Source organism: Danio aesculapii, chromosome 2 (genome assembly GCF_903798145.1).
Source record: "Danio aesculapii chromosome 2, fDanAes4.1, whole genome shotgun sequence".
Lineage (NCBI taxonomy): Eukaryota > Metazoa > Chordata > Actinopteri > Cypriniformes > Danionidae > Danio > Danio aesculapii.
This window is the reverse complement of record NC_079436.1, coordinates 51,014,237-51,026,702: the sequence shown is the minus strand read 5'-3', so window position 1 is coordinate 51,026,702 and position 12,466 is coordinate 51,014,237. Positions and strand designations below refer to the sequence as shown.

General features: G+C 36.1%; 1 protein-coding gene across 1 annotated transcript in view; it reads left to right on the top strand.

Moving 5' to 3' along the window:
• Positions 1-8,018, top strand: part of ghrhra (growth hormone releasing hormone receptor a) — a 49,432-nt gene extending 41,414 nt beyond the window's left edge. Inside the window, exons 12-13 of the mRNA XM_056445394.1 lie at positions 4,220-4,261; positions 7,863-8,018. Coding sequence (XP_056301369.1) covers positions 4,220-4,261; positions 7,863-8,018 — 198 coding nt within the window. The remainder of the gene's footprint in view (positions 1-4,219; positions 4,262-7,862) is intronic.
• The last annotated feature ends 4,448 nt before the right edge of the window (positions 8,019-12,466 follow it).

The window sequence follows — 12,466 nt, the reverse complement described above, 5'->3', positions numbered from 1 at the left end:
CTGCTATACAGGAGTTATTATTAGGTATTATAGATCAATGACAAAAAATACTAATTTGTGGATCTCCTTACTTCTGAGTGCAGCTGTCCTGCCGTTGAGGCTGGTGTGTTCTTGGAAATTATCTTACCCCTTGGTTTCAAGTGTGGTCCTGAAAAATCTCTGTTCGAAGGGGTATCTAGCCCTTACCCTTAGCCCTACGCCTTCAAGCTAAAGAGAATTGGGACACCCCTACCCCTCAGGGGTAAGGGGAAGGGCGAAGGGGTAGAACTGGGATTGGGCCTAAGTCTGCCTTGACCCAACTTCTATGTCTTTTCACAATTGCGTTCTATGCTCATTTCTTAACAAAGAGCTTAATTATCATAGAGAGGAGAGTACCTCAAGTAAAGTATTTAAATAATGACTTTGGAGTGATAATTCACTTACTGTAGCATGGAAAAGGTAGTGAGTCATCAAGAACCATCTGTTGATCAAAAGGGATTCTTTTAACCTCATCTATTTTAAACGGTGAGTGTTCTCACTCGTAAGTCCATCAAAGATCTGGGAACAGAAGAGACACATCTTATTGTTATGCCTAATTTACATTCAAGGAGAAACCATGTTGAGTGAGTCTACCAAAAGATTTGGGATTGTTCTTAATCAACATTTAAAGAGAACCCTTATTAACATGATCAAATGGGAAGAAACTGTATAAAATGTCTGAATGGAGAATTGTTAGTGTTCATTCTGACTCTGGTGAACCCAGGGTATTGCCATACACTTTGTTACTACACTCTCAGGACAAAAAAGGTACACGGTGGTACAAATAATGTTCTTTGAGGAACAGTTTTGTACTTTTGTAAAAATTGTACCTTATATGGTACAGAAAAGACCTCTTATGATACTGTTCTGTGCCTTTTATGGTGAAATGCCTTTCATACTGAAATGAAGGCACACCATTGTTCTCATAAAAAAGGTACAAAAGTGTTGAACAACTCCTTCTTTATTACAATATCAATGAAAATAAATATTACTGGAAAGGCAAAGTGATTTAATGAATCATTTCCTTATTAAAAGATGAATCATTTAAAAGCATATGTTAACTCATAAACATTAATTATTAAGTTCTATAATATAATAATACAAAACAATTGGTAAAACATAAAACTATTGGTATTGTAGACTAAACATTTAAGGCATTTTAAATAAATGTTTGGTAAGCATTTTTGACACTGTTAAGGTACAAAGTGTCTTGTTACTGTAGTTGTACCTTTATGGATCAGATTTATACCTTTGATTAAGGTACAATATTGTATCTGCAGGTTTTAAAGTGTACTATTCTGGAATAAAACTTTTTGACTTCAACTTTTTGAACTTTTTTCTTCAAGACGTTCTCATCTTTTTTTCTTACAGCCTTAAAATGTCTTAAATTTCCGAAAACAAAATTTTAGGCCTTAAAAAGTGTTGTAGGTAAATAATTTTAAACAGGTCTTAAATTTTCCTCTCTCCAAATAAAGCAACCTGGTCGGGCAGACAAAACCTCTTTTTAATATTTAAGTTTTTATATTGCAAAGACATACAATTTACAACCACTGTTAGACATTTTTACAGCAATTTCTCTAAATTAAATTCCCCAGTAAGGGAAAGACAATTGCAACAGGGAAAAACAATTGCAAAGTACTTCATGATAATAATAGAGCAAACATATTACTTTACATTATCTTCTAGACAAAAACTATTTAAAGAAGCAAGGGGGAATAGACATAGCATTTATAAATAGGCATGAAACTTAAGGTTTTATAACAGAAATGCATTAGGTTAAATAGGAGTTATTTACTCAATCCATTTAGATCAAAAGTCAACAGACATACATTTTTGATTATTCATGTAATTGTCTCATAAAAAATACAAATTTAACAATGTAAAACTTGTCATTAAAACAAAAAAAAAAATTATGTTGAAAAAAGTGTATACAACTATAAATGTAAGGGAGGCCAGCTAGCGAAGTGCTATGCAGATAAACCTCATGCCTCTGACCTCAAAAGGCGCTCTAGCGACAGATGCTAGAGGCCATGGTCTTTACCCTCCTTGTTAGAGCAACTGACTCCCATGCAAAGAATCAACGGTTCAATCCCAGCCCAGACCGAGTTGAGTGCAGTAGGACCAGTGGATTACACGTGGGGGCTCTTCTGGGATGGGAGTGAGGTTTAGGGGGGTGAGTGTAACGGAGGCCAGCTAATGAAGTACTATGCAGGTTAACCTCACTCCTCTGACCTCTAAAGGTGCTCTAGTAGGGGTGTCAAAATTAATTGTTTCTTCGGTGCATTGCGATGCAGACGCGGACAACTCAGTATTGGTTCAGTAATAATCATAACCGGTTACTGTGTACTGATGTCAATTATCTTAAATGTGCTATGGCGAGGGAGGCGAGCGTGGGTATTTACAACACTCCAACTACTTAAACACGCAGGACTGTGCACAATTTCACTGCGTGTGTGTTTGCTGGACAGTCTTTCATTGACACTGAACAGCAGAAGCCCCTAGTTCACTGTGATTGAGAGAATGAAAGTAAACTCTATTTCTCTCTCTCACTGTGGCCCATTTAACCTGCTGGCGTGACTTTTCCTCTTCTCTCGGCTGTTACAACGATACTTCTAGGTCCAGACACAGCGCAGGTCTGCAGAGCAAGTTTTCTTCACCGCATCTATCATCATCTCCGCTGCCGTTTATCAGTGTCACTCAAAGGTGAACAGCGCCAGCGCGTAAAGCAGGTCGCACACCAGAAGCGCCGCGCCTCAGCGCCATACATTTCAGAATTCTAAACATAGATTTATATCAGGGTACACACACCGGCGCCGCAAGTCGGCAGCTGTCCGTGCCACCCAGCCACAACTCAGGACACTGTTCATTTCTCTGCCACGCCACAGAGTGCCATCTGAAAAGTTTCATTTAAAATAGCATGCGAATATGCACGTCTGGTGTGCGATACTTTCAACTGTCATGTGCGCGCCGTGTCGCGGCGCCGAGCGGAGCATCCGGTGTGTGACGGCCTTAAGAGTCAATCACAGCCCTTTCTGTTGAGTGCGTGACCAATCATAGGGGTTTAAGAACTCGCTTGACAGGACTCAGAAAGTGAGCGCGATATTTATATTTTGTTTATTTGCTATAAATGCTCATGTTGTTCTGTACATGTACTTGAGTTTTTAAAGGTACAGTTTATATATCTCACTGTTTATTTTAAAGGACAAAATTGTATTACAAATAGTATATAATTATAAATATATTTATACATTATAATACAAGAATTGCTGTGCTGTGAAGAAAATATAAAAGTGTGAATGGAAAGCATCGTCAATGCACCGTGATCCACCAAGATATCGAATTGAACCGAATCCATGGCATGATAATTATAACCGAACCGAACCGTGAGACCAGTGTAGGTTCACACCTCTATGCTCTAGCAACAGACGCTAGAGGCCATGGTCTTTAGCCTCCTTGTTAGAGCTTCCTTCCGCATGGAAGTCGATTGCTCTAACAAGGAGGCTAAAGTCCATGGTCTCTAGCTTCTGTTGCTAGAGCAACTTTAGAGGTCAGAGGAGTGATATTTCAACTATACTTCACTAGTTGGTCTCTAGTACACTCACCCCCCTAAACCTCACTCCCATCTGGGTCACGGCACCAATGTAACTCCACGGACCTACACCACCCAACCCGCTCTGAGCTGGGATCGAAATCGGCAACCTTCCGCATGGGAGTCGGTTGCATTAACAAGGCGGCTAAAGACAGAGTGAGGTTTACCTGCATAGTACTTCGCTAGCCTCCGTTATATAAAATATATATAATTTTCTTGACACGTTAAAATATGTGGCTAAGAAATAACTACATTTCATTTTTTTTGAGGCAAGCAGAAAAGAAAAAATTTCATTGAAAATATCATTAATGTTAACCCTGCACACGTCTAAAATGGTCATAGGAGGGTCTTTAAAAGGCTTAAATTTGACTTGATGAAACCTGCAGAAACCCTGATATGATTGCAACGGCCATTAACGGCTATCGGTGAACAAGTCAAACTAATAAATAAAGATCACAGATTTTATCCTTGGACTTAAGGAATCTTTCAGGATTTCCCAAATTTGTCTCAAACGACCCAATCGTGGCTGAAATCTCACAGTGTGAGCAGGGCTTAAGTTTGCAGGAACAGTCTGATATCATTCCTGAGATTTTGTATATTTTTTTATTCCAGGGCTTTGTGGTGGCACTTCTGTACTGTTTCCTTAATGGAGAAGTAAGTATTTCTATAATATAAATCTTTTGCAGTGCATATTCCCGAAAATCCAAAAATCAGTGCACTTATATGCTGCTGCCTGTATGTTTGCATGTTTTCATGTGGTTGCTAGGGGAGTCCTTTGTGGTTGCTATGCAGTTGTCAACTGGTTCAGATCATATAAGAGAGATGTCAAAACTCAAATCTCCCGTTTACTGAAGGTGTTTTTCCCACTGGGTGAAAATCCAAAAATCTGATCTCTTAGAAAAGCAATAACACACCTGAACTAGCTGCGTGATTTGATGGATCTAAAGAATATCCATAGCATCAATTGTGTGAGATGAGTATTGCACAAAACTAAGGTATATTACACTTTTAGAATATATAGTAAAAAAAAAGCTTACACCTTAAAGTTTTCAGGGCTTTATACTGACAACTGATTTCACTGCATGGACTATTAACCTTCTTTTTAGCTTCTAGACCTTCATTCTAGACTTTTAGTCTTTAAGTGGAGAAAAACTTATATGCATCATTATTATTTTAATCCTGATTATTATTATTATTTTTTGATTCATAATAATGTTTCTGATGCCATGACTGCTTGGAGTCAGCTTGTTAAATAACATAAAAACAATTGCAGTTCTATATTTTTCTTTTTTTTTTTTCTTTAAATTAAGTTATACTATTTATACTGTATTTAGTTACAACTTACTTTGTCAGGTGTAATGATTAATGATTAATTTATTCATTATAAGCTCAGAATCAGCGTTGGGTAAGTCACATTAAAAAAAATTACTAATTACATCATTAAAATTGTATCTAAATTACTTCTATAATTACTTTGTCTGAAAAGTAACTTACTTATTGAATAAGGAATTTAATTACTTGACCCAATACTGCTATAAACGCATATGTAGAGAACAGAAATTAAACTTAATTCTTTAAATTGGAGTTAAAGTTTTATTTTTGAATTTTTTTTTTTAAATGTTAAACGTGATGTATAAAAAAATGTTTCAAATTAATGACACCATATTTTATAAATGCCATATATTGTAATTCATTTTTTTAAATTCATTGTTCAATTGTTTCGATAAATGAAGCCTTCTTTAGTTGAGAAATATAATTTTTCTGCTAAATATATTTGTACACTGTAAGACCCAGAAAGTTAAGGTAACTCAAACCATTTGAGGAAACCGCTTGCAACAAACCATTTAAGTTCAAAAACTAATCATAATGAGTACTGTGAACTTAATCCATTTGAGTACACGAAGCAATTTGAGCACAGTAAAACCCGATAAATGAAGAGAACTCAAACCAACTGAGTACTGTAAAACCCAATAAGTTAAGGCAGCTCAAATTGTTAAAATAGTAAAAGTCAGAATTATTAGCCCCCCTTTGAATTTTTCTTTTCTTTTAAAATAATTCCTCAATGATGTTTAACAGAGCAAAGTTTTATTTCGGCTTTGAATAAAAGCAGTTTTTAATATTTTAAAAATTATTTTAGGGACAAAATTATTAGCCCTTTTAAGCTAATTTTTGTTTTGATAGTCTACAGAACAAACCATCGTTATACAATAACTTGCCTAATTACCCTAACCTGCCTAGTTAACCTAATTAACCTAGTTAAGCCTTTAAATGTCACTTTAAGCTGTATAGAAGTGTCTTGAAAAAATATCTTGTCAAATATTATTTACTGCCATCAGGGCAAAGATAAAATAAATCAGTTATTAGAAATGAGTTATTATAACTATTATGATTAGAAATGTGTTGAAAAAAATCTTCTCTCCGTTAAACAGAAATTGGGGGAAAAATAAACAGGGGGCTAATAATTCTGACTTCCACTTTATATATATATACATTTTTGGTTAATTTGAATACATTTAGCCTGTCAATGTTAATAGATCAGGATAGAGTCATAATCTGAATCCCCAAAAAAGGACTCTGTGCACATCATAGATTACATGATTTCCTGTGAATTTGGGTTAACAGAAACGTGCAGACCGGTTGACTTTCATTAAATTGCACTCAGAAGCATCCAGAATGATGTGTAAATCTGGGCAAAAGCTGTGTAATACATTCCATGTAATTCAAAACTACACAGTAACTTTATGAGTAGTGATTAGTCACTAGCTAAATCCCCTAAAACCGCACATCTTCTCAAAAAAAAACAACCATCCAATTCACTACAGCAAGCCCAGTTACATACCGAGTCAAGAAGGATTTCCCTGGAATCTTTCATCCTTCCCCTGTGTATGTTTGCGTCATCTGTAAATAAAGAAAAGATCATGCTGCAAAGTTTTAAAGTGGAAGAAACAACAACTGAATTTTATACCGAAAATGTTTCAGAAAAATTAGCATGTAGTTACTTGGTTTGCAAAACCTTAAAATAATAATAATAATAATAATAATAATAATAATAATAATAATAATAATAATAATAATAATAATAATAATAATAATAATAATATATTTTATTTATAACGCGCTTTTTTAAAACCCAAAACGCTTACAAGATAGTAAAAACAACAAAGCACAGTTAAACAATAAGAAATACAGTAAAAAACACAGTAAGAATAAAAGATTACATTAAAAACAGTCCTAAAAAGATGAGTTTTAAGTAGCTTTCTAAAACAGTCCAGTGAACCAGCATTCCCTATATTAGTGGGAAGAGCATTCCACAGTTTGGGGGCATGGAAAGAGAACGCCCTACTTCCCATGGTGCTGAGTTTGTAGCATAGAAACAGCGTAGAACCAGAGGCAGAGCATATTTTGCATCTTAAAATAGCCCATTTTGCATCTTTTAACAGCCATGACAAGTTAATTTCCATCGCTATATTACGCGACTAACGTTAGCTATTATTTTCAATGTTTTCAAAGTATCAAAGTTTTTTATCAGGCTATTCATAACTGATTTTAACGACACTACATCTTACCTGCTCCATAAGACGTATATTTGGTCTCTCTATTTCGGTGTTGGGGTTTTTGATGATGTTAGTGACACTGTTAAAGAAATCTTTAGATTCATCCATGCTGAATAGCTGTAACTAAGAGATACAGCTCAGGCCAGGAGAATTATTTATAATATTTATTAAACAACCCATTACAGTGTGTTGTATTCATAACTACCCTAAAACTACACCTCACAGTAATGGGAAAATAGTAATTATTGATGTAGTAAGAAACCCCCCCCCCCCCCCACCATAAATGTCTCCACTAAATATGAACATTTTACATACATGTATGGGCTATATGCACAGCTAGAGTTTTATAGCCAATGATAAGCTTCCGGTTAAAGCTTAATGTGACTACTTTGAATTTCACAAGGTTGTATTTACAGCATCGATGTTGTAAAGTAATTACAATACATTCAGTTAAACAGACTTAAGCATTCATTTAGTTGTTCAAGCGTAAAATGAAATGAAAGACCGTTGTAACCACTAGCGGCGTCAGTAGGCAGTGAAGGTATCTAACAGGCAGTGAAGATCACTGATTTTTAAAGATATCAGATCTTAAATAGGACAATCTTGTAATGGTAAGACCACCGGAAATCCTTGGGCTGCCTGGCTGAAAATGAAAAGTCCCTGTGCATATAGCCCATAGGATCTGTTTCTTTCTCTTTCAGGTCCAGGCCGAGCTGAAGCGCAGATTATGGACGTGGCAAACACAAACCCACCTGAGCCCGTGTAAAAAGCGTCGTGTCACTGTAACTCAGATCATGATGCATGAGAGCGCGCATCCGCACAGTGACGTCTGTAATGGACACATCACGGCGGTATGAACACACCTCCTGGATTATAAGACATTATAATGGAATCTTTAAAAACTTTGAGAAGTGCTTGATGACGACTGACGTTCTGGAGGGTCAAAGATGTTCAAAACAGAGGAATTGACCAAGATCAAAGTCTTGTTGCTAATAGAATTATGGATTTGCAGACATTGAGAAGTGCAGTTTCATTTGATTGGCGAAGGCCTGATTGACATTTGAAGCGGGTGATTGTATTTTTGATTGTGGTAAATGAGAATAATTATAATATATAAAAAAATACATCTTCATTCCCCCTTAAGTGTGAAAGGGATTAACAAAAAACGAATCACTTACTCTCTACTTGCCATAGATATTTAAATTAGATGTCGCCCTCGTCGGGAGTGTCCAAACTCACTCCTGGATGGCCAGTGTCCTGCAGAGTTTAGCTCCAACTTGCTTTAACACACCTGCCAGGACGTTTCTAGTATATCTAGGAAGCTTGATTAGCTGATTCAAGTGTGTTTGATTAGAGTTGGAGCTAAACTCTCCAGGGGCCTGTTCCATAAACCAAGCTTAAAGAAAAGCCAGGCTTATTTTGGTAAAGATTTAATAAAGAAAATAATATTAAGAAAGCACTGACTGACATAATGAAGTAGGCTACATTTCTTAAAGAATTACTTTAAAACTGTAAACCCTGAGTGAATAATCGGGAGATGGATCCAGGCCGAGCACTTTAATATAAAGATGTTTTCCCACGAGCTGCAAGAAACACATGTGTTTAAGGGAAAGCAGCAATTTGCAACGTTTTCCAGAGCAAGTTAAAAATCCACGGCTCTTTGTAGCTTAGGTTAAGCACATTTTGTATGTTACAGTTAGTCTGCAATCAATGCATTAAAACTTTTCCTTGCAAGCAACAATTGGCAGTAAGCGCGCATTCTCTCTCTTGCTCTCATTCGCGCTAGTACAATTTAAAGGTATTGTGACCGATATTCAATTAAAGTTAATAGGGCTAAATAGTGGCGTATATTTTAAAATCTACAATATCCTGTCAGCCTTCCCTCTTGCTTTGTTGCAAGCTGTAGTTTATGTTTATTATGTTCAAATTAAAAACATAATAATCAAATGATCTTTAAAATCAAATGCGGCTCACTCGCTGTGAACATAGCTGTGTCTCTTTTCAGAGCTCTTTCAGTTCTCGTAGTAGTAGCACACAACATAATCGATGCATCTGTGCTCGACCTTCAGGGTTCACGACAGTAACATGCACAAGCAGTTATCTAGATTATTTAAACTGAACTCAGATTAGTTAGATCAAATGATCTTCAGCTTGCTGTTATGGAATTAATTTAAGGGTGAACGTTTAGTTGGGCTTATTGAAGTCAGGTTTTTGACATTAATCCCCGCTTTTCTAAGCGACTTTTATGAAACGGCCCCCAGGACACCTCCAGGATTGAGTTTGGACACCCCTGGCCTACGCTGTTGTTGTCTATTGTAAGGAATGCGTCAATGGAGCTGCCATTGTAGTACAGGGTAGCGCTCCTTTGAAATGAGTGTGAGACCGAGGTGCTGTGGAGGACTGGCCATTCGGAGGCATAGAAATATACACATATATGCATATATTTATGATCTGCGGCCTGTTTCAGTAAGGAGGTTCAACCAACTCTGAGTTTAAACTTTAACTCTGAGTTTATTTACCGATTGATTAAAAACTTTCGGTTTCAGAACAGCTGATCTGAGTTAGGTCAAGCAACTTTGAGTAGACCAACTCAGAGTTAAGCGCGCACACCGCAACTATAAAAAGGCATTACGAGTGACCATGGCAACATCTGAAAAAAAAAGACATCAGCATTTCTTTATCCAGCTGAACTTGATGTGCTCATGCAAAGTTATAGCAAATATGACCATATATTTAAAAAAGCAACACCACTGCATCAGTGAAACAGAGACAGTTAGCGTGAAAACATAACTGCTCAAGTTAATGCGTAATTTTACATTTAAAGTATTTTAATAAGTATAAAATTTAAGGATAATAAAATAAGTAATGTTATGTGTGACGTTTAGAAAAATTTTACAGACGTTCCCACTTTTATACACGTTGATCAGTTTTAATAGATTTAAAAGTGCACTTGTGTGTCTGCCTCTATTATTGATCAAGTGATGGAGGTTGATGTGACATTTAGAATGTAAGCAGAACTATACAATAGTTTTTAGAACGAATAATAATCCTGTTAATCTAGTTACAGCACATGTCGACTCAAAGGTCAGTGAATTTAAGCTAATCGTTCACTAAAAAAGGACAAGCCATTCTCGTACGTGACTTAGTTCTTTGTGTGACTGAAATGTAGGCAATAGCTATGTTTCCATTTAAAAATGTTAAATTATGTGCAAAAAAAGCGTTTCCATCCAGCGAGTCAAACAAAACAAAATCGTCACTTCCTGATTAACTGGCGCCAAATATCAACAGTAAAAACTGAATTTACTGCAGTATGAGAAGCTGCATCAATCTTCTCTTTATTTAATAAATGTACTTGCCCCTCAGAGGACAATGCTGACACAATGAACGATATTATAATATAATAATACTGAAATGGTTAAGGCGTGTTAGAATGACCAAACTAACATTTAAGATGTGTTACAGTGTGCTCAGCCTGCTGGTTTGTCCATTCACACACATTTTCATCATCATATGATCTCTTATAACAAACCTTTTTTAATGCACATACTGGAATTTGTTCAGTAAAAGTGTTTCCATTGTAGTTTATGCACATCTTTTCTTATCGAATAAAAGTTTAGTTAGCTTCTCAGTTATGCGCATGTTTTTTATGCGCATTTTCAAAAGTTATGGGCATCATGACGTTTCCATTATTATTTTTCTATGCGCACATACAAAATGAGCATTAAAATGGGTGGAAACGTAAGGGGTTGGCGAGAAATACAGCTTCGTCTTTAAAAAAGGGGAGGAGACTGACAGAAACTCTGAGTTTAGAGAATAAAACCTGACCCTGACCAGGTTAGGTTCACAGAGTACGTTACCACGGTAACTGACTCTGAGTTAAAGTTACCTCTCTTTCAGAAACAGGCTTGACTTACCCTGCTTTCTCCAGTTTGACAAACCTGCCATTTTGAAATGGAAAACCCAGAGTTTCTCCCATTTTAGGGTTAAAATACTCTATATTAAAAATATTATTAATAATAAAATAGTTTTCACTCAACCTCCTTTCTGAAACGGGCCCCTGAAGTTTTCTTGGTGGTCAGTACGCAATTAAAAAAATATATTTTAACTATAATTTTACATCACTTTTCTACATCGATGGATAAGTGACAGCACGGACAAACAGCATGTGTTTGTGTGCATGGAAATGTATTATCCTCCCTCCCTGTTAAATTTGATCGAATCCATGTCCTGAAACTTCTCATTTTAACAGAGGGAGCGATTTGTTTGTGAAGGAATCTCCGTCATGAGCGATTCATGTTTGAGCAATCGATATCCCTGCGTCTCAATGTGCACATCCACCTTTCTCATCCAAACGGTATTTAATATCTGTAATATTGAATAATTTAGGGTGGACAGTATGCATATTAGGCGCAGAGACTGTTATGCTATCAGGCACTCTTATAAGTTACTTCAAAAACTAGCCGTTTTTGGCTTCATTTAGCCAATATCAATACAAGTTTCTGCCACCGCAGCGTCGTTTTCATATTTCATTTACATTGTTTGCTAATTTGATTCAACAAAACTAGCATAGGCCTGTATTATCATTGATAACGTTACTTGTATAGCACAAGAGTTCATAACATACAAAAACGTAAAAAAAACGAAATCTTACCTATGAAATGTTCTGCCGGTATGCTTTGTTTGCTAGTTACTACACCCGGATACTGCGCAAAAGTCCAGCATCTTCAGATTGGCTTTAGTCTTGACTAGTGCGGTTGAGTGAGATTTGTCCTGGGAGCACTGTACGAATGTGGCAGCGGTATTGACGCATGCTTACGGTTCGTATGCGATATCTGGTGTATGTCTACTTGCAGGGTTATTTTATCCTAACCCAACATTGGGTCAATTATGGACAATCCCAAAGTTTACTTAATTGTTTACAATTCAATTTGAATTACATTTTTTTGAGTTTGTCCATGTATGTTTGACCCAATGTTGGGTTAAACAACCAGGCAATTTTTAGAGTTTGTTGAACAGAACATGTTCTGAAGAATATTACAAACCAGTAGCCATTATTTTTTCCCCACTAGCTAATGTCTATTCTTCAGAACCTTATTTTGTTCAATGGAGAAAAAAATAGGTTTGGAATCACATGATTGTGAGTAAATAGTGAACAATTTTATTTTCGGATAAACTACGCCTTTAAACTTTCTATACATGTGGTAAACCACAAAGTAATAACTAATATTTAATTTCTGATGACCAATATTTGTTATTGCTGATGGTACTGAAGATGCATCAATTCTCAGGTTAGACATTTCTCATA